General features: G+C 36.3%; 1 protein-coding gene across 1 annotated transcript; it reads left to right on the top strand.

The window, feature by feature from the left end:
• The first annotated feature begins 530 nt into the window (after window positions 1-530).
• Window positions 531-22,756, top strand: RpS12 (ribosomal protein S12). Its single transcript, XM_068389964.1, has 6 exons — window positions 531-644; window positions 17,779-17,820; window positions 18,152-18,283; window positions 18,450-18,654; window positions 22,361-22,437; window positions 22,671-22,756. Exons 2-5 carry the CDS (start codon window positions 17,804-17,806, stop codon window positions 22,424-22,426), a joined length of 420 nt encoding a protein of 139 aa, XP_068246065.1. The 5' UTR covers window positions 531-644; window positions 17,779-17,803; the 3' UTR covers window positions 22,427-22,437; window positions 22,671-22,756.
• The last annotated feature ends 268 nt before the right edge of the window (window positions 22,757-23,024 follow it).

The raw sequence follows: 23,024 nt of genomic DNA, 5'->3' as shown, positions 1-23,024 counted from the left end.
ACGTAAGAAAACTCTAAGGTTCATGTTTTATTTTGGAAAACCTAAAACATCGCCAACGAAGCATACCTAACGATTTAAGAGGACTAAAATGAAGGTATCAATTTAGATTTTAAAAAATCCTTATAGGCCTATATATTGGATAAAAGAATGGAAAATCGATTACCCATTGCCATACCAAACATTTATTCATAGAAATCTCCAATTAAGGTAAACTAATTGACTAAATTTTAAGAAAATTTGGCTTCAGATCATGTTTTTAACTAAACTTATACAGGGATATTTCCAAAATGACTACTGTAATTTCATTTGCAAGGGAAATTCCCCAGTCTTAGATTACATGTTTTAAAAGGCAGATACAATACCATAGATATCCTATAGTGAATACTATAAAATATCAATACAAAGAAGAAAAATCTGCCTATATATATATATATATATATATATATATATATATATATATATATATATATATATATATATATATATATATATTCGTTCTTAATCAACAAAATTAAAGATATCTAAACAAGTACGACTCGTTTCTTGCGCTTCGAAACGTTCTTCTGTTTTATTGTTTACGATTTTCCTTGGGACCTTGGGAACGGTCTTCATGTGAAACATTTTGATTGTCAACGTTAACGTTCGTGAGTAGAAAATTTATCTCCCAACATCTTTCCTATGTTATATATATAAACCTTCAATATTTTTGATAAACGTTCTTTAATACTTGGACAGTGTATTAAATAGCCAATTGAGTTACGTTTAATAGTAAATAACTTAATAAAATGAAATAAGTTTGGACGTTGAAGATGTCGCATCTCTGTTTTATGAGAGTTCTATATATTTGCAATAGTTTTCATGGACATTAATTAACCAAAACGCTTGTTAACATGTCATTGGGTGTGTATTGCAGTATTTTGTTAAATTTTGAACCTTTTAGTCGAATTTCTGTTTGCACCAGTAAGCGTGTTAATGAAAGGTTCGGTCAATAGAGTTTTCGAAAGTTATTAAATGCCTTTACCGGTAAATGCTATAATAACTTGTAAGTTATTACGGTAATATTTCGCATTACAACCCACTCTGTCAAATAAGTATAAGGTAGGAATGAAACTCCATTTTGTGCTACATGTGGTTTTGAGTTCTCAGCTAAGGCACGAGTTGCAGTTCCTAGGGTAAAGTTTTAAAACGGTAATGGAGGCTTTGCATAACGACGGACTTAAATTCTCCCAACCATAATAAGTAGGAATTTCATTTGAGTTATCCCGGCCTCTAATCCGTGGCCATCGTACAACAAAATCCGTGTCCTGTGTTTCGTGAAATCACTACCTAACCTTCAATCCCTGTCCTTACCCACTAACTAACGTGACCCCCATAGACTGCCATAATTTTAGCATCTGTTTCACTACCTGCTTCACTCCTAGCAAGGTAACACAATCTTATTTCAAGGAAGTCGTGCGTAACCATTAGAATCCCACTCAGCAGCACTTATTTTAATTCCATTGTTCGTGATTACGTGTGAAACCAAGACAAGTAGCCCCTCTGTAATGACAGACAGGACCTCCTGCATGCATGGAACACTACTTGGTTGTATTATAGTTACGGACGGGAAAACTTTGCTATTAAAAAAAACGCCTTATATCTATAGGAAAACTCGTGTTTTCTTCAAAAAACTTCTTTTCACCATAAATTCATACTTGGTGAATTATATATATATTTTAATTATATAACCGTTGATAACGGCGAACCCCTAGTGGGACCCTGGGGGTTTTGGGTGGGGAAAACGGCATATATAGGTAAAAAACCTTCCGTAACTATCATGAAACCCATTTTCTCGATACATTATATTTTTGGATGTATAATAAGGACATGGAAAACTGCACAAATTGTCTACATCTTACACTACTGGTATATTTTTCATTTGTTTGTTGAAATTCTACAAAACATATTTGCTCCCGTTCATTCGTTTGTACATACTGTATCTGTTAACCAGTTAGGGTAGAATGTAGTTTGTTGACAGGTGACATCTTTCTTATTACCTGTCAGATTGTTAATAATAATAATAATAATAATAATGTTTATTGGACAAAAAATATTTACATTCAAAGATTTACAAAAAGAAAAAAAGACTCAGTCCAAGCCCATGTGGAGCAGAGCTCTTCGGGCAATAATACAACAAAATAATATCATCAATTAAGTAAAAATAAAAAATAAAGTAAATATGGATATAGATATACAAAATGTACGCATACATATACATAATCATATGTATACAAATAGATACATATAAATGAGAATCTTAGCCTAAAAACAAATGGAAATGCATATTTATATGATAAGGAAAGATGGTATATGAAAGCTAATTGTATATACATTGAAAAAATTGTAGATATTAAGCAAAAAACTCAGTAAAAGAACTAGTTTTACAAATAAAAAAATATTCTAAACAATGAAACATACTTGCGTTGTGGTTAGGTAGGCAAGTATAAATATTTATTAATAAAGCTTAATACCCAGATAACAGGAGATTTGTATATGATTTCTTAAAAGACCGAACGCTAAGCAGTGCCTTTAGATAAGCGGGCAGAGTATTCCAAAGTTTAATACCTTGGTATAGATACGATTGCTCGCATCTATTAATACGTATGAAAGGGAGAGTTAAGTTTGAATTTCTTGTTCCATATGGATGAACTGATTGTTCCTGAATTATTTTTCGTCTTAAATCTGGAAATTTTCAATATTAATCTTACCCGATAATCATGTAGCTGTCAACTCTGTTGCCGACAGAAATCTATGGTAGGGATACGCCAGCGATCGCTATACAGGTGGGGGTGAACACCACAGCGCCATCTGTGGTCAGGTACTCTAGTACTTCTTGTCAACACCACCTCAATTTTTCCTCTGTCGGGCCTCCGGCTAGACCTACATGGATACGCTGTTGATTCTGGAGTTATTGCTCACGATTTGGTGATGTATTTGCTCTAGAGTTTAGCCTTCGCTATTCAGGAAGCTATATCATTAGCTTAGCAAGTTTTTGGAATTAATTTGATTTAATTTTTGATTTAATTTTGGTACGAAGAGAGTATGAACTCTTTCACTTTTAAATGGCCGACCCTTCCCTTAGACGGAAGTGTTGGTGTCGAAGAGAGTATAGACTCTTAATTTTGCTTAACAAAGTTATAGATTTATTTTATATCTCTCCGCCTTTTATAGGCCTCTTTGATTAACTTCCTTTTATTATAAACTTATTAAAATTAATTTTTATATTTGTTTATATTCGACCTTTCCTAATAGTAGGCGGTCTTTTCTTGGAACCGAAGTTAATTAACTTTAAGCCCGTCATTTCGTTTTTACCTGTTAACATATTATGCCATTTTAATGTTTTTGAAAGAATTTCTTTGATAGTCTTGTACTGTTTTCAAAGTTGAACTAACGTTTTGTTTTGTCTCTGCAGTTGTTGACGTTCAGAACGTTCAACTTGCGCTCTATCGTTACGATAGAGAGAGAGTCTATCACGGTGTCACGTTGCAGTAAGAGTAAACCGATTCTAGCGTTTTGTTCATTCTTTCTTAGCTTAAATGGTTCTATTCTAATAAAGGAACTTTTTATTTGGGAAACCTTTCAGTTTTTTTCCTTTAACAATAATATGTTTTAACGATATATATAATTGGGCTCTTCTCTCAGGTGCTAAGTCAAGAGAGAGAGAGAGAGAGAGATAGAGACGGAGGGAGAGAGAGGAGGGTAAACGTTTCGTTCAAGCGGGTAACGTTGTTATCGTTTTTGCTCTTCTCCCTAGTCTCTTTAGGGGAAGAAGGTAAACGTTTCTAGAGTTTTATTCTTGTTCTCAGACTTTATGCGGTGAGAGATTTTAAACGTAGTTTATTTGATCTAGTGTTTAATCTCTTTTCCAGCCACTGAATTATTTATCTTTCATTATGTTTTTCTGTTACATTGTAATACTGTTTTCGCAATTACTAACTTTTAATGAAGGATAGAATTGCGTGTTTCAGGTACAAACCACTTAAAGTTTTGAGTTCAGTGAAATAAGTGCAAACAGAAAATCAAAAGTGATAAAGTGATAAGCGCATAGTGTTACAGTGTTGCGTTCGAGGGTTCGTCTGTTCGTGCCAGTTGTTCGCCTAGTCTGGGACCTCTTACAAGCTCCCAAGCCCAGGGGAGAAGTAATGTCGAAGGACTTATGGGTTCAGCAGGCCTCGATCGACGAACAGACGTTTCCCTCCGTGGTTTCGGGTGTAACCAACTCACGTAGCCGACGTGATCACCCCACCCACACAAAGACGAGAGAGCCCTTTTATTCCTCGTCTGCGGAAGAGGTTTCTCGCAGAAACCATGGACCAAATCTTGCAGCTTTTAAGTGCAAGTCGGTCCCTTCCGCGCAAGTCCAACTCCTAGGTGTAGCCATTAGCACTGGGTCAGTTCGGACTTGCTGCAGTACGACAACTGCACACCTCCCAGAGAGGCAAGGTGGTATCGCAACAGACAGTAACTCCGTCTGTTGCCGCACCAGCTGTTTTAGACCCTCAGTTTCAACGGACAGTAGCTCCGTTTGTTGTTGTCTTTCTTAAACTCTAGTGGTCTATGCTGCTGACAATGCAGTCTCAGCTTGCGGTGTTGATGCAGGAGTTTCAGGCAGAGAAGGTTAACACACCTCCTCCTGCGAGCGCTACTCCACCTCTACGCAGTCCAGCCTGCCAGACGTATGATGTTGAGGTTCCTCAAGCTACCTCCATGCGTGAGCTGCCGCGTTGGGAGTTGCCAGATACCAGCTCTGTGCAGCAACCTCCCCTTTCCTTGAGGCAGGAGCCTCTTGCCACGCGGCAACCTCCTCAACACTTGAGGCAGGATCCTTATGCTTTGCAGCAACCTCCTCTACCCTTGAGGTAGGAGCTTCTTGCGTTGCGACTACCTCCTCCATCCTCGAGGCAGCTACCTCTTGCGGTGCGACAACCTCCACCATCCTCGAGGCAGCAACCTCAACTCCACCTCTGCGCAGTCCACCCTGCCAGACGTATGATGTTGAGGTTCCTCAACCTACCTCCACGCGTGAGCTGCCGCATTGGGAGTTGCCAGATACCAGCGCTATGCAGCAACCTCCACCATCCTTGAGGCAGCAACCTCCACTCTTGAGGCAAGAACCTCAACTCTTGAATGGGCTCTCGTGGCATGGTTGGTTTCGACCTGGCCTTTCATTAGAAGGGGCTAGCGTTCGATCCCAAGTATGAGGTAGAAATTTATTTCTATTTGAACACGATGTTGTGTTGATATTTATCCATATTGACTCATTAGGGGTAATTTGAATGAATTACTACCAATTGTGTCACGTGGTGGCCCGGGGAAATCTGGTAAAACTCGCTGGTAAAGAGACTGATGTCTCACCAGGTAAATCCTCGGACAGCTAGATTAGTGTCAGGTTCAGATTTCTTTAAAAAATCCTCCTCTACCCATCAGGCAGCCTCATGCTTATGAGGAGCCTCATGCTATGCGGCATCCTCCTCAAACCATGAGGCAAAAGCCTCATGCTATGCGGCAACCGCCTCAACCCATGAGGCAGGAGCCTCATACTATGCGGCATCCTCCTCAACGCATGCGGCATAAGCCTCATCCCTTGCAGCTTGAGCCTCATCCCATGCAGCATGAGTCTCATACCATGCAGCATGAGCCTCATCCCATGCAGCATAAGCCGCACGCCATGCAACATGCTCTGCTTACCTTACAGCATGCTCTGCATACCTTACCGCATGCTTCTCAGTCACACATCTTTGGTTGTTGCCAACTCACTAGACTGTCAAGCAGTTTCATAACGTTGCCTTCTAGTCTGCTGCTTTTGCACCAGTGAAACCCTCACTGAGAGAACTTAGCTTTTCTCGGATATGGTTCCTGTAGATGAGAAAGTGCTATTCTCCCTCCTTCTGATTTTATAATAATAATAATAATAATAATAATGTTTATTGGACAAAAGATATTTACATTCAAAGATTTACAAAAAGAAAAAAAGACTCAGTCCAAGCCCATGTGGAGCAGAGCTCTTCGGGCAATAATACAGCAAAATAATATCATCAATTAAGTAAAAATAAAAAATAAAGTAAATATGGATATAGATATACAAAATGTACGCATACAAATACATAATCATATGTATACAAATAGATATGTTTGGTCGCTAGTTTTGGATATGAATGATCAAATTTTAATTAAAATAGAATAGATTAATGAGAACATTTTTGTAATACATGAATAGAACAAGACGGAGCTCTACAACACATGTTTGGTCAGAACATTTTTGTTATACATGAATAGAATAAGACGGAGCTCTACAACACATGTTTGGTCAGAACATTTTTGTTATACATGAATAGAACAAGACGGAGCTCTACAACACATGTTTGGTCAGAACATTTTTGTAATACATGAATAGAACAAGACGTTGGAGCTCTACGACACATAATAATAATAATAATAATAATAATAATAATAATAATAATGTTTATTGGACAAAAAATATTTACATTCAAAGATTTACAAAAAGAAAAAAAGACTCAGTCCAAGCCCATGTGGAGCAGAGCTCTTCGGGCAATAATACAACAAAATAATATCATCAATTAAGTAAAAATAAAAAATAAAGTAAATATGGATATAGATATACAAAATGTACACATACATATACATAATCATATGTATACAAATAGATACATATAAATGAGAATCTTAGCCTAAGAACAAATGGAAATGCATATTTATATGATAAGGAAAGATGGTATATGAAAGCTAATGGTATATACATTGAAAAAATTGTAGATATTAAGCAAAAAACTCAGTAAAAGAACTAGTTTTACAAATAAAAAAATATTCTAAACAATGAAACATACTTGCGTTGTGGTTAGGTAGGCAAGTATAAATATTTATTAATAAAGCTTAATACCCAGATAACAGGAGATTTGTATATGATTTCTTAAAAGACCGAACGCTAAGCAGTGCCTTTAGATAAGCGGGCAGAGTATTCCAAAGTTTAATACCTTGGTATAGATACGATTGCTCGCATCTATTAATACGTATGAAAGGGAGAGTTAAGTTTGAATTTCTTGTTCCATATGGATGAACTGATTGTTCCTGAATTATTTTTCGTCTTAAATCTGGAAATTTGTTCAAAATAAGTGTTTGGAACATCATATTCATTAAGGAGAGCTTATAATTGTCTTCCAGCTTCAATATCGAGAGAGACCGGAAAAGTGGCGATGTATGAGCTAAGTAATCACTGGAGCTTATGATTCTTACCAGTCTTTTTTGAATTACAATTAATGGTTGCAAGACATTTCTACTACTACTCCCCCACGCCGTATTGCAGTAATTTAGGTGAGGAGATACTAACGAGTGATACAATTGTTTTATAATATATAAGGGGAAATACTCTTTTAAGATTTGAGTAAAGCCTTTGACACAGTGTCTCATGATGTGCTGCTTAAAAAGCTCGAACATTATGGAATACGTGGAAATGCGTTACTCTTACTAAAATCCTACTTAACGAGTCGAAAACAATTTGTGACCCTCGATGGCCATCTCTCAGAGGTTATGGATGTCAAAATAGGTGTTCCCCAGGGATCAGTCCTAGGACCGTTATTTTTCCTCGCCTATATCAATGATCTACCTCGATCAGTAGGTAGGTTAAGCTCCATACTCTTTGCCGATGACACTACGCTTCATTTTAGACATAAAAATATCTACTCCCTCTGTGATACACTAACCAATGATTTAACTTGTGTAAAAAACTGGCTACTAGCAAATAAGTTAACCTTAAATGAAAGAAAGACATACTTCATTATCTTTTCTCTACGAAGAGTTCCTGTTAACATAAGGGTTGCTATAGGAAATCACACTCTGGATCAGAAGTCCAGTGGTAAATTTTTAGGGATAATTCTTGATAATAAACTAACTTTCTGTGAGCATGTAAATATGACAGTTAATAAAATTGCCAAAGTAATGGGTATCATATATAGATTAAAAGAGTATTTCCCCTTATATATTATAAAACAATTGTATCACTCGTTAGTATCTCCTCACCTAAATTACTGCAATACGGCGTGGGGGAGTAGTAGTAGAAATGTCTTGCAACCATTAATTGTAATTCAAAAAAGACTGATAAGAATCATAAGCTCCAGTGATTACTTAGCTCATACATCGCCACTTTTCCGGTCTCTCTCGATATTGAAGCTGGAAGACAATTATAAGCTCTCCTTAATGAATATGATGTTCCAAACACTTATTTTGAACAAATTTCCAGATTTAAGACGAAAAATAATTCAGGAACAATCAGTTCATCCATACGGAACAAGAAATTCAAACTTAACTCTTCCTTTCATACGTATTAATAGATGCGAGCAATCCTATCTATACCAAGGTATTAAACTTTGGAATACTCTGCCCGCTTATCTAAAGGCACTGCTTAGCGTTCGGTCTTTTAAGAAATCATATACAAATCTCCTGTTATCTGGGTATTAAGCTTTATTAATAAATATTTATACTTGCCTACCTAACCACATCGCAAGTATGTTTCATTGTTTAGAATATTTTTTTTTTTTTTTTTTTTTTTTTTTTTTTTTTTTTTTTTTTTTTTTGTAAAACTAGTTCTTTTACTGAGTTTTTTGCTTAATATCTACAATTTTTTCAATGTATATACCATTAGCTTTCATATACCATCTTTCCTTATCATATAAATATGCATTTCCATTTGTTTTTAGGCTAAGATTCTCATTTATATGTATGCGTACATTTTGTATATCTATATCCATATTTACTTTATTTTTTATTTTTACTTAATTGATGATATTATTTTGTTGTATTATTGCCCGAAGAGCTCTGCTCCACATGGGCTTGGACTGAGTCTTTTTTTCTTTTTGTAAATCTTTGAATGTAAATATCTTTTGTCCAATAAACATTATTATTATTATTATATTATTATTAATCTATATATGATACCCATTACTTTGGCAATTTTATTAACTGTCATATTTACATGCTCACAGAAAGTTAGTTTATTATCAAGAATTATCCCTAAAAATTTACCACTGGACTTCTGATCCAGAGTGTGATTTCCAATAGAAACCCTTATGTTATCAGGAACTCTTCGTAGAGAAAAGATTATGAAGTATGTCTTTCTTTCATTTAAGGTTAACTTATTTGCTAGTAGCCAGTTTTTTACACGAGTTAAATCATTGGTTAGTGTATCACAGAGGGAGTAGATATTTTTATGTCTAAAGTGAAGCGTAGTGTCATCGGCAAAGAGTATGGAGCTTAACCTACCTACTGATCGAGGTAGATCATTGATATAGGCGAGGAAAAATAACGGTCCTAGGACTGATCCCTGGGGAACACCTATTTTGACATCCATAACCTCTGAGAGATGGCCATCGAGGGTCACAAATTGTTTTCGACTCGTTAAGTAGGATTTTAGTAAGAGTAACGCATTTCCACGTATTCCATAATGTTCGAGCTTTTTAAGCAGCACATCATGAGACACTGTGTCAAAGGCTTTACTCAAATCTAAAAAGACCGCACCAAGGTATTCATTTTTATTCATCGCATTGTAGATATTTTCAAGAAGGTCATTTACAGCATCACTTGTACTAACGCCACGCAGAAAGCCATACTGACAGGAAGAAAAGATATTACATCTAGTAAAGAAAGAGTAGAGTCGATTGTACAATAATTTTTCAAAAATTTTATTCAATAAGGGAAGGCAACTTATTGGTCTATAGTTATTGACATCCGATTTATCACCAGACTTATGTAGCACAGTAACGCATGCTATTTTAAAAATGTCAGGATAAATGCCAGAGGCAATACAACGGTTGAACAATAAGGATATAGGAAAGGCAAGTAAACTAGCATTATTCTTATATAGTTTAGTAGGGGGAGAATGAATATTTGCTTTTTTGTTCTTTAGTTTTTTTATAATGTTGATTACTTCAAGTGGAGAAGATGGGGTCAAATAAATAGAGTGCTGATTTGAAGGAGGTAAATAGGAATGAAAATCTAACTGATTATTTTGAGGCAGGGCATCTCGGAGAGTAATGCCAATTGTAGAGAAATGAAGATTAAAAGCATTTGCAATCTGTTGGCTGTCAGTAATAGTTTCGCCGTTACGACCAATGAGTTTTCTTAGCGAAGTGCGCTTTTTCTTTCCAGGCCTAAGGGACGAATTTATGAGATCCCAGGATTTTTTAGCATCATTTCGGAGTTGATCAAAAGTACTATCAAAATATTTTTTCTTTGCCATGCGAATTAATGTAAGCAACATATTACAATAGTTTCTATAGCGTTGGGCACTATAAGCACCCAATTTCATTATTCGATATAAATTATGTTTAATGTTAATTGATTTCAGTAGCCCTTTGGAGAGCCACTTATTCACCAATCTTTTAACACTTACATATTTTGTTTTTAAAGGAAAGCATTCATTGAAAAAGCTGTCTATTTCATCCGTAAAAGAGGCCGCCCCCAGGTGAGGATCTAATGAGGCTTGACCATATTCGGTCCAGTCTTTCCCCCTCAGGAGTTCCGTGAATTTCCTGTCATTCACTTCGCTCATATCTCTGAATTGAATTTTTATTTTGTTGTCTACGTTGTTTAATATAGGCATTAATACAGAAAATTGGGAAATGATCTGTGATATCTGCTAAGAATATCCCACTATTACCAACAAGATTATTATTTGCCCAAATATGGTCAATACAAGACAGCGAGTCATTCGAGCCGACTCTTGTTGGTCTAGTTATTGACGGGCGAAAGTCAAAAGATCGCATTGTGTTAATCAGTCTGCGGGTGGTCTCGCTCTCCCCTTCCCTCATTAAGCAGATGTTAAAGTCCCCAGTGACAATTGTATTCATAGGAGAGATACCTGGATTTCTTAGCACCTCCTCTAACGAGTCGAAAAACATATTTCCGTTACCTCCTGGACGTCTGTAGATACCTAAGATTACTGTTTTATGAGGCGAGTTTGGTATAGAAACCGTTACACCGACACTTTCAAAATTATCATTAGAAATGTTGAAGAAGTCATCAAGAGGTTGAAAATCAATAGAGTCTTTAACGAAAATGCTCACACCGCCGCCCCTACGACCTTCCCGATAATTGTGACACGCATTATACCCAGGAAGATAATTCATGCAGTGAGTTTCTTCCTTAGCCCATGTTTCGGTCAATACAATGATATCAAATTCATGGTTGCAGTTATTTAAGTAGCCAATAAATTCGTCATGGTTTTTCTTGAAACTTCGAATATTAAAACTTATTAATGAAAGGCATTGCCGCATATGATTAGGGAGAGAATCATTAAATGTGTCAGTAGTGTAATATTTACAGGAAAACAGATCAGATGTGTATAATATTAACAAAAATAGTAGTAATAAAAAAGGAGAAAAAAAAAATAATAATGATATTAATATCAGTAAAAGTAAAAATGGTAAATTTGATAATAGTAATGATATTGCTAACAATAGTGGAAATGGCAGTGTTAAAAGTAAAATAATGCAATTTGAAAAAAAGAAAAAATTGTGAGTGTAAATTCAAAAATTTAAATGTGAAAAAACTAATGAGGTTAGAAAAAATGGTTACAGAAACTGAAAACAATGGAGTATTTAGCACATATTTTGAAATCACTCAGGGGCACTGAGCCCTGTACTACTGTAGAATAGATCAAGGTCCTTTCGGGTACGGATAGCAAAAGTTTTGCCCGCTGAGGAAGTTTTCACTTTAATAACTCCGTCGCGAGTATGTAGGAACAGACCGGTATACTGCTGTCTTTTCACTCTACGTAATTCATAAAAAAGCTTATCACGTTTCTTTGTGAGCGCTTCGCCTATAAAGAAACCTTTTGCAGTGTCATTCCTGTGTTGAAAACACGAGTGTCTGATGTCCGCCTTCACAGCTCGCGACATCACTTTCAGCAAGATGTTGTTGTTTTCAAAAGACCCATCGACCCTTCTCTTACCGATCCTTCGCCCTTCAAGGAAGACGTGGTCAGGAAAATTCTTTTGGACACACCTTTCCACGAGATCTCGGCCTATATTCCGTGTATCCTCGTTTGGTTGGGGAGCGGGCAAAGCAGGGCCAGACAGGACAAGATTATCACATATCATTTGGGCTTCCATCTCATCCAGCTTCTCCTCGAGAATTTCCATTTCTCTAGATGTGTCTGGCCTGGCTTCAAGTGTCGCCACCCTATTTGTTAGGTCGGTAATTATTTTGTCCTTTTCACTAATTTTACGGTCTATCTCTTCTAGATGGTGGCGTAGTTTGTCCTCCACCGCAGCAGTGACCCTTTCCTCAATAGACTCCATTTTGTCCTTTAGATCACTCACTTGTGATACGAGGTTAGAAATTTGACCCGAGAGTAACGATTTCAGGGCCTGAATTTCAGCACACAGGTCGGGAGGCGAGTTCACTACACTGGAGGCTTGGAGAACTCCATTCACGTTTTTAGAGATTTTGGTTACAAGCGGCTGGCCACTCAAGACCTGGGATTTATTGACTTCTTCAGCAGAATGCATTTTCAGATCACTATTTAAAAATACAGAAAAGACAAAAAGATGTGGAGTAATAAAGAGAGCACGGAAACGATTTGTTTTCAGCAGTTCAGCAAAAAGTTTAGCACCTCATTAGTTTCACGGGGTGGTCGCTACCTCATGGGCCTAACTGAGCGGGAGGTCAGGTCAGGAGGAGAAAATAACACGTCTGATCAGTAACCAGGTCAATCCCAGACTGTTATTCTTTTTAGGCAAAAAATGTTCTTTAATATGATCTGATGTATCATAAGTTATTTTATCATTTTACATAATATGAATTGCCTTTGCCATAGCAATATTAGTTCAGCCTTGTTCACACACAAGTCACGGGTAGCTCCTGCATGGTTTCAAAATTTCCCAATACATAGTCCCATCAATATTCATTCTTACATCGGTTAATTTTGTAGTTGGTTGAGACATGTCCTTTATTATTATTATTATTATTATTTGCTAAGCTACAACCCTAGCTGGAAAAGCAAAATGCTATAAGCCCAGGGGCCCCAACAGGGAAAATAGCCCAGTAAGGAAAGGAAAGAAGGAAAAATAAAATATTTTAAGAAGAGTAACATTAAAATAAATATTTCCTATATAAACTATGAAAACTTTAACAAAACAAGAGGAAGAGAAATTAAATAGAATAGTGTGCCTGATTGTACCCTCAGGGGTATTTAATACTGATGTAATAATTATCAAGAAATGTTAGGTAGGGAGAAGTTTGTTGTAATGCATCGGTCGCTGAAGCCTCAACCAAGTTAATCTATTGTAAAATTTCCCCCCTACTATTGCTTCCTGCCTGACTTCGAGGTCGGCCTTTCTAATGTTAACCCCCGTAACGGACAGACGTGTGTCCTATAGATTTTCTTTGAGCGATGTGGTTTGAATTTATTACTTGTATCAATCGGCTTCATGCTTTGAGGGTGATCGCGTATAATTGGAGTTGCAATTGTAAAATAATCACAAAGGTAATCCTGTGTAACATTTTTATTACAGATTATTTTATATAATTTGAAGTGCTGCGCATCGCTTTTATTGGTTAGGAGAGAGATTTGCATGTTATTCACTTTATCATAAGAATTTATTTTTTATTTTGTTTTAGTTTGGGACCAAGGAAGGGGGTTTGGGGCTTGCCCCTGGATAGGGGTTGTGACCTGGGAACTAATAGGTAAGGTTAGGTTCTATTGCCTTTTACAATTTTGCTAGGGGTTGTGACCTGTGATGGGGGTCCGGGGCCTTAACTATCTGGCGTAGGCATTGTGACCTTGGAACTAACAGGTTAGGTATCATATTTACAAATTATGCTAGGGGTCGTGACCGGGGAAGGGGGTCCGATGGTTGGCCTCCGGTTAGGGGTTGTGACCTGGGAACTACTAGGTTAGGTTGATTTTTGTATACCTAGAGTCACAGGTTCCCACCTGTGTCGTTCGGGAAGGGGTTTTCCAACACATTCATACACAATGTTCCTAGTATGTAGAACGTTGGGACAAAATTGGGTTTTTCTTGGCATTCCAACTTATGTTTTGTTGGCCGTTCTCACACGTTTCCCCCATACATGCGCTGAGTGGTCCTAGTATGTAGATTGTTGGGACAAGCATTTCCAAAACTAGTAAATTCATTAATATTTCATTTGGTTATAGTTCCTGTGAAAAAACGGCTGATTGCTGACGTTTTTACTTTATTTTCTGGTGATCCCAACCCTGTCCTAGTACAGTACAGTATATAGTTTGTTGGGACAAGTATTCATAAAACTTTTTGATTCATTCTGTAATGATTCCCTTGTAAAATAGCCGATTTCTGGCGATCCCAGCCCAGTTCCAACAAATGTCAAAGGCTCCGGGCTCCACGAGGCACTAGAATAGTTGTACGACCCAGGCCTACAAGGCTGAAGCGTGAAATAAATGATGAGTGGAGAAGTATTAATTTAAAAGCTCAAGATTGAGACGAATAGCGAAATCTAATAGAGGCCCTTTTGCGTCAATAGGTGTATGAGGAGGAGATGAAGAATTCTGATTGGTCACGGGGATCCGATTTTGTTTCAAAGTACTGCAGATGCTGATTAGTTAAGTGTTCCGCTGTCAAATTGATCAAAACTTCATTTTCGGTGAATTCTAGGAAGTCTGGGCACGAGAAAGTACGTGTCTGTATTTGTTACTTATACTTTGAGGATAGGCCTTTGCAACGGCTCCTCTATTCTTTTCTTTATATGGTATAGTCATTTGTCACTCGATGTCTGGTTTTATTATTTTTTCTTATTTTCCAGATTTTTCAGTTCTTGGATAAGATTTTTTTTTTTTTTGAGCTCGTTCATTCATAATATGAGATTTAATGAGGTACAATTGAATGAGTGATAGTTTTTACCTCAAAATTTTAAGTAGGATCAAACTTTTCATCTACGGTAATGTTTGCTTTTAGTGAGCCCTGTACCTAACAAAAGCAGTTCCAATTACAGAATATTGGCTGGGAGCTGTTACATCATTATGTTATGTTGTCATATTGGGTTTCATAACCAATCACAAACTACTTCAGTAAAAACCAAGTTTCACTAGGATTTGAGTGGAGTAATAAATTTAACTGACCAGTATTCTTAGGTATCCTTGTCGGTCCGAATTCTTCGAATAAATAAGAAAGAATACGTATTTCATCTTGGCAGAGGGATTGGATGGCGTTGGTTTTGATAGATTTCCTATGGGTTACGGCAAAGTTTACCTTTGTTTGTCCAGTGGTCGTATAGAAGTAGCGCTTTAATGTTCAAAGACATAATTTAAATCTTAAGCAAAAGCATTGCGAGTGTTGTGGTGCTATTTGTACGACGGAGCTTTCAAATGTTTATGCACAAATTCCAAAAAAATTGTTCTACAATGGCCATTTTTTTTCCACCCTCCCTTTCAGTTCTAGCATGAATGTAATCACATGATGTCCAAATGTAGTGTTATTTCATGGCAATTTGATTATGTTGAAAGGAACCAACGTTTTTAGGGCAGTTCAGTGTATAGCTATGTGCTCTTGTGAAAAATATCCCCGAAATAACCTATTGGGCTGGTGTGCACAGTTCATTCATGTAATGCTTGTCAAAGCAAGGGAGTGGTGATATAATGTTAATTTTGTGAGTGTAGTGAGCTATGGGGTAGCCCAAAAAACAGGAGGAGGAGGAAATTTGAACCATTGATAATTATCATGCTTTATTTTCCTGCCGCTTACGTGAACCATATAGTTTTTCAACTAGTTATCGTGTGTTTATTATGCCTTTTTGACGTTCATCATTGCTCCAAGGGTTATGCCTTTTTGACATTAGTCATTGCTTCAAGGGTCTGGTGTTTTTTTTTTTTTGTGGAAGGGGGGGGGGGTTCAACCAAACCTCTAATTCCCAACTGGGGCAGGAATGAGGTCACTTTTCCTCAGAAATAAGGTCAGATTCATTGAATAGTACACCATAAAATGAAGAATTAACTATTTTTTTTTTTTTTTTAGGAAATGGCTATGTGGGTTGCTTCTTAAGAATTATAAAATATTCTGAAGTTTTTATTAAATACTGTGCAAGTTTGCGATAGGACTGAAAATTATAGTTATGTAGCTTTGTTGCTGTTATACATACACCTTATTTTGTTTTTATGTACTTTTAACTTTACTACTGGCCGCTGATGTACGAAGGCTCCTTTTTTACGATTGTTGAACTTTATTAGGACGACTAGCAAAGTAAAGAAAGGTATTAATAACATAATAAGACTTGCATTGTGATTGTATGTATTCTAAGGTATTTTAAATATTATTGAAGACAATATTTGGTGTAAATTGATAGCCTTTCAGTTATGGTAGTACACCATAGGTGGGGAAGAATCTAGTGTTAATTTTATTTATACTTACTCTTTTCAAATTACTAATGGCTATAAATACTAATAATACAGAAGATGGGAAAAGAAAGTGTACTGAACCACCTGTCGGGAATTTTATGAACTATTCTCTGGTTGTTCTTGTGTCATACTCATTGTGACCCCCTATTTTCTGGGTCTTCTTGTGTCATACTCATTGTGACCCCCTATTCTCTGGGTCTTCTGGTGTCGTACTCATTGTGACCCCCTATTCTCTGGGTCTTCTGGTGTCGTACTCAATGTGACCCCCTATTCTCGGGGTTGTCTTGTGTCATACTCATTGTGACCCCCTATTCTCTGGGTCTTCTTTTGTCATACTCATTGTGACCCCCTATTTTCTGGGTCGTCTTGTGTTATATTCAATGTGACCCCCTATTTTCTGGGTCTTCTTGTGTCATACTCATTGTGACCCCCTATTCTCTGGGTCTTCTGGTGTCGTACTCATTGTGACCCCCTATTCTCTGGGTCTTCTGGTGTCGTACTCATTGTGACCCCCTATTCTCTGGGTCTTCTGGTGTCGTACTCAATGTGACCCCCTATTCTCTGGGTCTTCTTGTGTCATACTCATTGTGACCCCCTATTTTCTGGGTCGTCTTGTGTCGTACTCATTGTGACCCCCTATTCTCTGGGTCTTCTGGTGTCGTACTCAATGTGACCCCCTATTCTCGGGGTTGTCTTGTGTCATACTCATTGTGACCCCCTATTCTCTGGGTCTTTTGTCATACTCATTGTGACCCCCTATTTTCTGGGTCGTCTTGTGTCATACTCATTGTGACCCCCTATTTTCTGGGTCTTCTTGTGTCATACTCTTGTGACCCAAAGAAGGAAGTTGAAAGAACTTTTCAGGTTATGGTGTTCAAACTAATATTTTATTGAGGTGATATTTGAAATGTTTGTAAAAATTTGTCTACAGATTTATGCCTCAGTAAAGTAAAACTACAAAACCATGTTTCTTTCAAAGGGATTTTGCATCCAAACAATGTTTCACTTTGACAAACTCCTTGGGGTAGTTATACTTTTCTTTAATCTTACACAGCTGGTGGAATGGGTATACATTTTAACATCAGGAAATAGGTTATTGTAATGATAGTGGAAATTTAATCATTAACCATACTGATAGAAGCACCTCAAAGTAATTCATTAGGGTCGTTGCATTTTTGGATATGCAAATGTTTATTTTTTAAAGAGCCTACTTCACTTGATTATAGTGATTGTTGGATGCCTAGTATGTTAGTTTATTAAGAATTATAACATCGGCTGTGTTGCTTCTTCATAAAGTGTACTGGAGTCGTATGATGCAGCACATATAATTAACTAATGTTCCTCTATATTATTTCCAGGAGGACGTCCTAAGAATTCAGCAACATGTCTGATGGGGAAGGGTAAGTTTATACTCTACTGCTTGTGCATACTCATATTCCCTCTAGGGGTACTCTTCTGAATATTTTTATCTTCTACTTATAGTAATATTGATTGCAAATTATTTAATGTAGAAAAACATTAGTTTGATAGAGTAATGATTTTCTTGTACATTATTCATGTTAAGTAGTCAGCAATACATTTTTAATTGTTTTATAAATTCGTTGTCAAGTTTTACTATGCAATACAACCCTAATATTTGTTGTGTATATTGATGTGCTATATACAAAAGAATTTATTATATTGTATTTAATTCAAATTTGACATCACAGTACAGTTTCGTGTTTATTACAGAGACGTTAGCGTTACTGTGGCCGTGGGTGGCCCTATGGACTTGAACACCGCAGTCCAGGAGGTATTAAAGCAAGCTCTGATGGCAGATGGCCTTGCAAGGGGACTTCACGAGGCAGTTAAGGCCTTAGACAAGTAAGGGAGACTTGTGAATCAATTGTAAATTAGTTCTTGCAAATTTAATGATATAACAAGTTGATTACAAAATTTTTTTGATATAGTTTATGTATACACAAACATACATATGCATAAATTTTCCTATTTGTATATCGTTAATTTATATCGATAATTAAACTTTCAGACGTAGGGCGTTGCTGTGCTTGTTGGCCAACAATTGTGATGAGCCTGGCTATTCCAAGCTTGTAGAGGCCTTGTGCCAAGAACATCAGATCAAGCTGCTCAAGGTTGATAATAATAAAATGCTCGGAGAGTGGGCTGGTCTATGCAAGATTGACAGAGAAGGCAAGGCCAGGAAAGTCGTCGGCTGTTCATGCATCGTTGTAACGGTAAGATATTTGTTTTATAGATACGATCAGAATTTTATTGTCAGTTTTAATGTTTATTATATATTGCTTATTAGATTCTGTATCTAGAATACATTCTTATTAAGGAATATGGAGAGTCCAGTTACATTTGTCAGAAATTATAATGGTGTTGCTTGAAGAATTTGTTGGTGAAGTGACCAGAAACGGGTTTGTTTACTTCAATTCTGTAGTAGCATATCTTGAGTGTATGTTTGCATTGAAGTTTTTATGCTTGTTAGAAAGGTAATACAACTAAGAGCTGTAAGAATAACTATAATACCTTACAAATGTATCTGCTTGGGTAAAATATGCACACGCAAATAGCTACAGTACTAAGCAAAGTATCTATTTATTATATATACTTTTAACAGAGAGAGTATTCCAGATTAATTGGCCTGTCCATTTTTTATTGTAGTAATTACTATTTGTTCCAACACGGAGTACTTACCTCGAACTACTTTCTTAGGAGTATCTGGGATTCTCCTCCCAACCGACCAGAATTTTGTGTAGTTTTCCCCATCTCCGTTTTCTATAGTGGGTCCTTCTGTTTAGTATATCAGTTTAAGGTAGTCCTAGGTGGTGGTGTGTATATTATTCATCTTAATTCTTTTCTTCTTTCTTTTTCTTCTTCTTCTTTCTTCTAAATTGTGGGCATGGATGAGAAAAACAATTGCACATAGTGCTAGATGGCTTCCCATCTGTTGCATTATTGCCTAGTTTTGCTAAAGAGCATATAGTTTCCAGACTTGAGTTTGGGAGTTGCATACTTCTTAGGCTCCTGGTTGAAAAAATTTTATTACCCCTATTTAGACTTCTTAATCCGTTCTGCTACTTTATGCTTCAGGGAAATTTTTTCTTCCCTCTCTTTGCAGTTGTTGAGATTCCTTGATAGTGACCTTTCTACATCTTGAAGCAGTCCCTTTTAATTTGTTCTATACTGCAGTGTCTTTGCAACCCAAAGAGCTGCTATTGATTTCCTTGCTTTCTCAATGTACTTACCTTTCATCTTGTTACATTTGGCTATGGCTAATGTAAATGCTGTTCACACCTGTCCCTTCTCAGATGCTGCTTCAAGCCCAGTCTCATTTCTGCTGGAAAATGCTGTCATTCCCCACTATTGCCTCTGCAATTATCCTCAGTGTACACAGCAAAGGGAAAGTGGCTAGTTCCTGTTCAGCAGAAAAGTACTTCTTTAACAGTGGGCCAACAGAGATGATTTTCAATTTGCAGATCTGACACATTGGTGGAATGTGGCAGGCTGGTGCTTATATTCCTTTAGCAGGGTACCCATTACTCTTTAACTGGTCTCTTAGTCACATTAGTGGTGGTACTGTGTACAGTACTTACATTTTTTGAGAGAATTGTCAATTAAACAGCAGCATAATTCCTGTTAAGTGGCTGAATTAAAGAGATGTTATCTTTTAAATTATCATTGTGGCTTACTTTAATTAAATTCAGGCTCTGTTTTTATGGGAAAAAGTAAAAACTAAGTGGTTTTGCTCTGTTTTTATGGGAAAAAGTAAAAACTATAATGTGGTTTCAATTTTTAAACGCGAGAGCATCGAATCTCAATCTTGGTCTATTGGTCTCGATATATTTCAGTCATGAGCCTGCTTGAATTGTGTATATGAAAATTTATTGGTATGTAATTGAATCATTAAAGGATAAGAATTGAAATATACACTTACATTTTATATTAGGTATATTCTTAAATATATGATTAAAAAAGTTAATTAGAAAAGGGAAATAATTCTTTCATTTTTGAACGATAATGAAAGTACAGTTGCTGTCACATAGAAATGTGAACGTGCTGTATGCAGTGTCTGTCTTGAACTGTGCATCATCCATGTTTGGTACTATAGATCCTAAGCAGAGATTTGCCCCTTTATTCTCGGACAGTAAAGGCAACTGCTTTGCAGCTAGGGTAGCTGTATCTAATCCCCACTCCATGGGTTGCTAGAGTCATATTCCCTAGGCCTTGTCATTAGTGTGTTCAAGTTTTATATAGTGAGGGAGGTAAACCCAAGCCCTACAGATTTGTTCAATAGACACTTGACTAAATCAACTGCATTTGTCTAGTAAGGTTTATTTAATTTTCTTTTTTATTTCATATTTAGATGTTATTGGTTTCATAGGTTGAAATACCTTTTGGTTGGTTAATTTGTATCCTATAGCAGTGGATGGGCTTACTGACTTTTGAGCGCCATAATTTCAAGATCGGTTATTACCATCGTTGATCATGAACTTGCTCTCAAAAATAAATGGTTACAATCGTTAAAATAATTTTATATTCAAAATATTATTAAACAATCTTGATGGGTTTACTGAAGGGGAAAAAAGTAAATACAACGTTTTTAGTGGTGATCTGTTATGACGTAAATAAAAATCTACACAAATCATTAAAAACATGAATGTGACCAAATTTTTATTTCTTTCAGTAAATATCTCAATTCATAATGCGTCTTCTTCAATCTAATATAAAAAAGATAGCAATCTTGTTTATGAAATCTCGGTCATCACTACCGGAGTCGTAAGCAAAGAAATTTTCCCCATCCTACGTTGAAACCCGTTTTTGAGCTTTGCCTATTTCCCGTGTTGTTGAGGGCAAACAGTGGCAATCCTTTTCAGATCATTAGTTATTTGGAATAACAGCAACTACCACTAATAAAATATAAATTGTTGGGAGCTTTTAATGTTTCACCCTTTCACTAAACTGCATCATTGATGAGCTATCCACTAACTAAGCAGAATCTAATGCATGATCGTGATCATTACCACATACGTATTCATCTTCAAAAGTGTATGTTCCTCCTTTGCATTTTCCAGTTACACAACACCTTGACTCTTCGCTACACTTGAGCATTTTCGATTCTGTAACTGTAACCTTCCTGCAATGTATTTTCTTTTCCTTTGGACGATGTTATCTTCTCTACATCGTTGGTTCTGCGAAATAAAATGAATCAAAGGGGCTTTAATATTTAGAAATATATTGTTTTAGTTTCCTAAACAGATTGATTTGAATGATAATGATTTTAATCAAACAATATACACTCGCACGAGCATACTCAGAGATTTTACGGAGTTTACTTGGGAATAGAATGATTTTAACAAGTAACCCATCAACTATTAAGAGAGAGAGAACGAATTATCAAGCGACTGTAATAACCGGCTTTTGAATTGTTGGCACTTAATTGTCTATTTATTGTCCAATCCTTTTACTTTTCTTATGTCCTATTGTTTAACCTCAACATAAATTACCACTACACGGATTTTCCACCAGTTTATGCATAATGGCCTTGTTTTTGGGCTTGATTTTTATTTGTTCCAACACAGAGTACTTACCTCGAACTACTTTCTTAGGAGTATCTGGGATCTCCTCCCTAACCGACCAAGAATTTTGCGCGGTTCCCCTTATCTCCGTTTATGCTAAAAAGGGATAAATTGCATACAAGTTATAGTGTGTTATGGCACTAGTCAGGACTAGGTGTTTGGTAGTGGCTAAAGGCCTTCAGTGACATTGCTCTTGCAAATCCTGCCATCCTTTACGTACATGCATATGCAGTTGTTTAAAAGTATTTCCTACATTGAGATGAATGTTTACTGTATATTTACTTGATATGAAGACCTCTAATTCTGTACACAAGTTTACATAATTTGTATAATTTCTCATCCTAATTTTTTTTTCTAGGATTGGGGTAAGGAGTCTCAAGCCCATGATGTTGTCAATGAGTACTTCAAGAGCAAAGGTCAATAAGTAATTGAATGGTGAGTAGTGTATGGTTATGATTAGTACACTTGAACATTCTGAATTATACAAAAGAATTTGCTTTTACTCTAGCTAAAGTCATATGTTCCGGTAAAACTTTGTGATGAAAATTTCAATATCCAGACTACCTATGATGGTAATAAAAACTGATTTAATGAGGCTGATACAGGTTATGGTAAGAATTCATAGGAAATTAGAAATTAAGATTTCAAAACTTTATTTCTGGTTTCAGGAAACCACTGTTCAACTACTGACGTAGCAGTCGACAGAATTGCCAACAGGAATAAAGAAAAAAATAAAAAAAAAAATTGCATATAATATTTTTTATTTAGACCTTTTTAATAGTATATTAATAGGTTTATTTCTAAGTGTGCCGTCTTTCAAAACTACACATGAAAACATCTTTATACTGAATTTATTTGTAAAAACTAAATCAGTCCTATAACTCAACTACATTCTGGAAAGTAAAATATTCAGGGCTTTACATTGGTTAATTCTGATAAATGAAAGGTAGGTCACCTTAATGAAGAAAGGTAGGTCACCTTAATGAAGACAAATCAATGTAGGATAAATTATAGTAACTTAG

Source organism: Palaemon carinicauda, chromosome 16, assembly GCF_036898095.1.
Source record: "Palaemon carinicauda isolate YSFRI2023 chromosome 16, ASM3689809v2, whole genome shotgun sequence".
In the NCBI taxonomy this organism is placed as follows: Eukaryota; Metazoa; Arthropoda; class Malacostraca; order Decapoda; family Palaemonidae; genus Palaemon; species Palaemon carinicauda.
The sequence above is the reverse complement of the archived record's forward strand: the minus strand, read 5'-3'. Positions and strand labels throughout refer to the sequence as shown.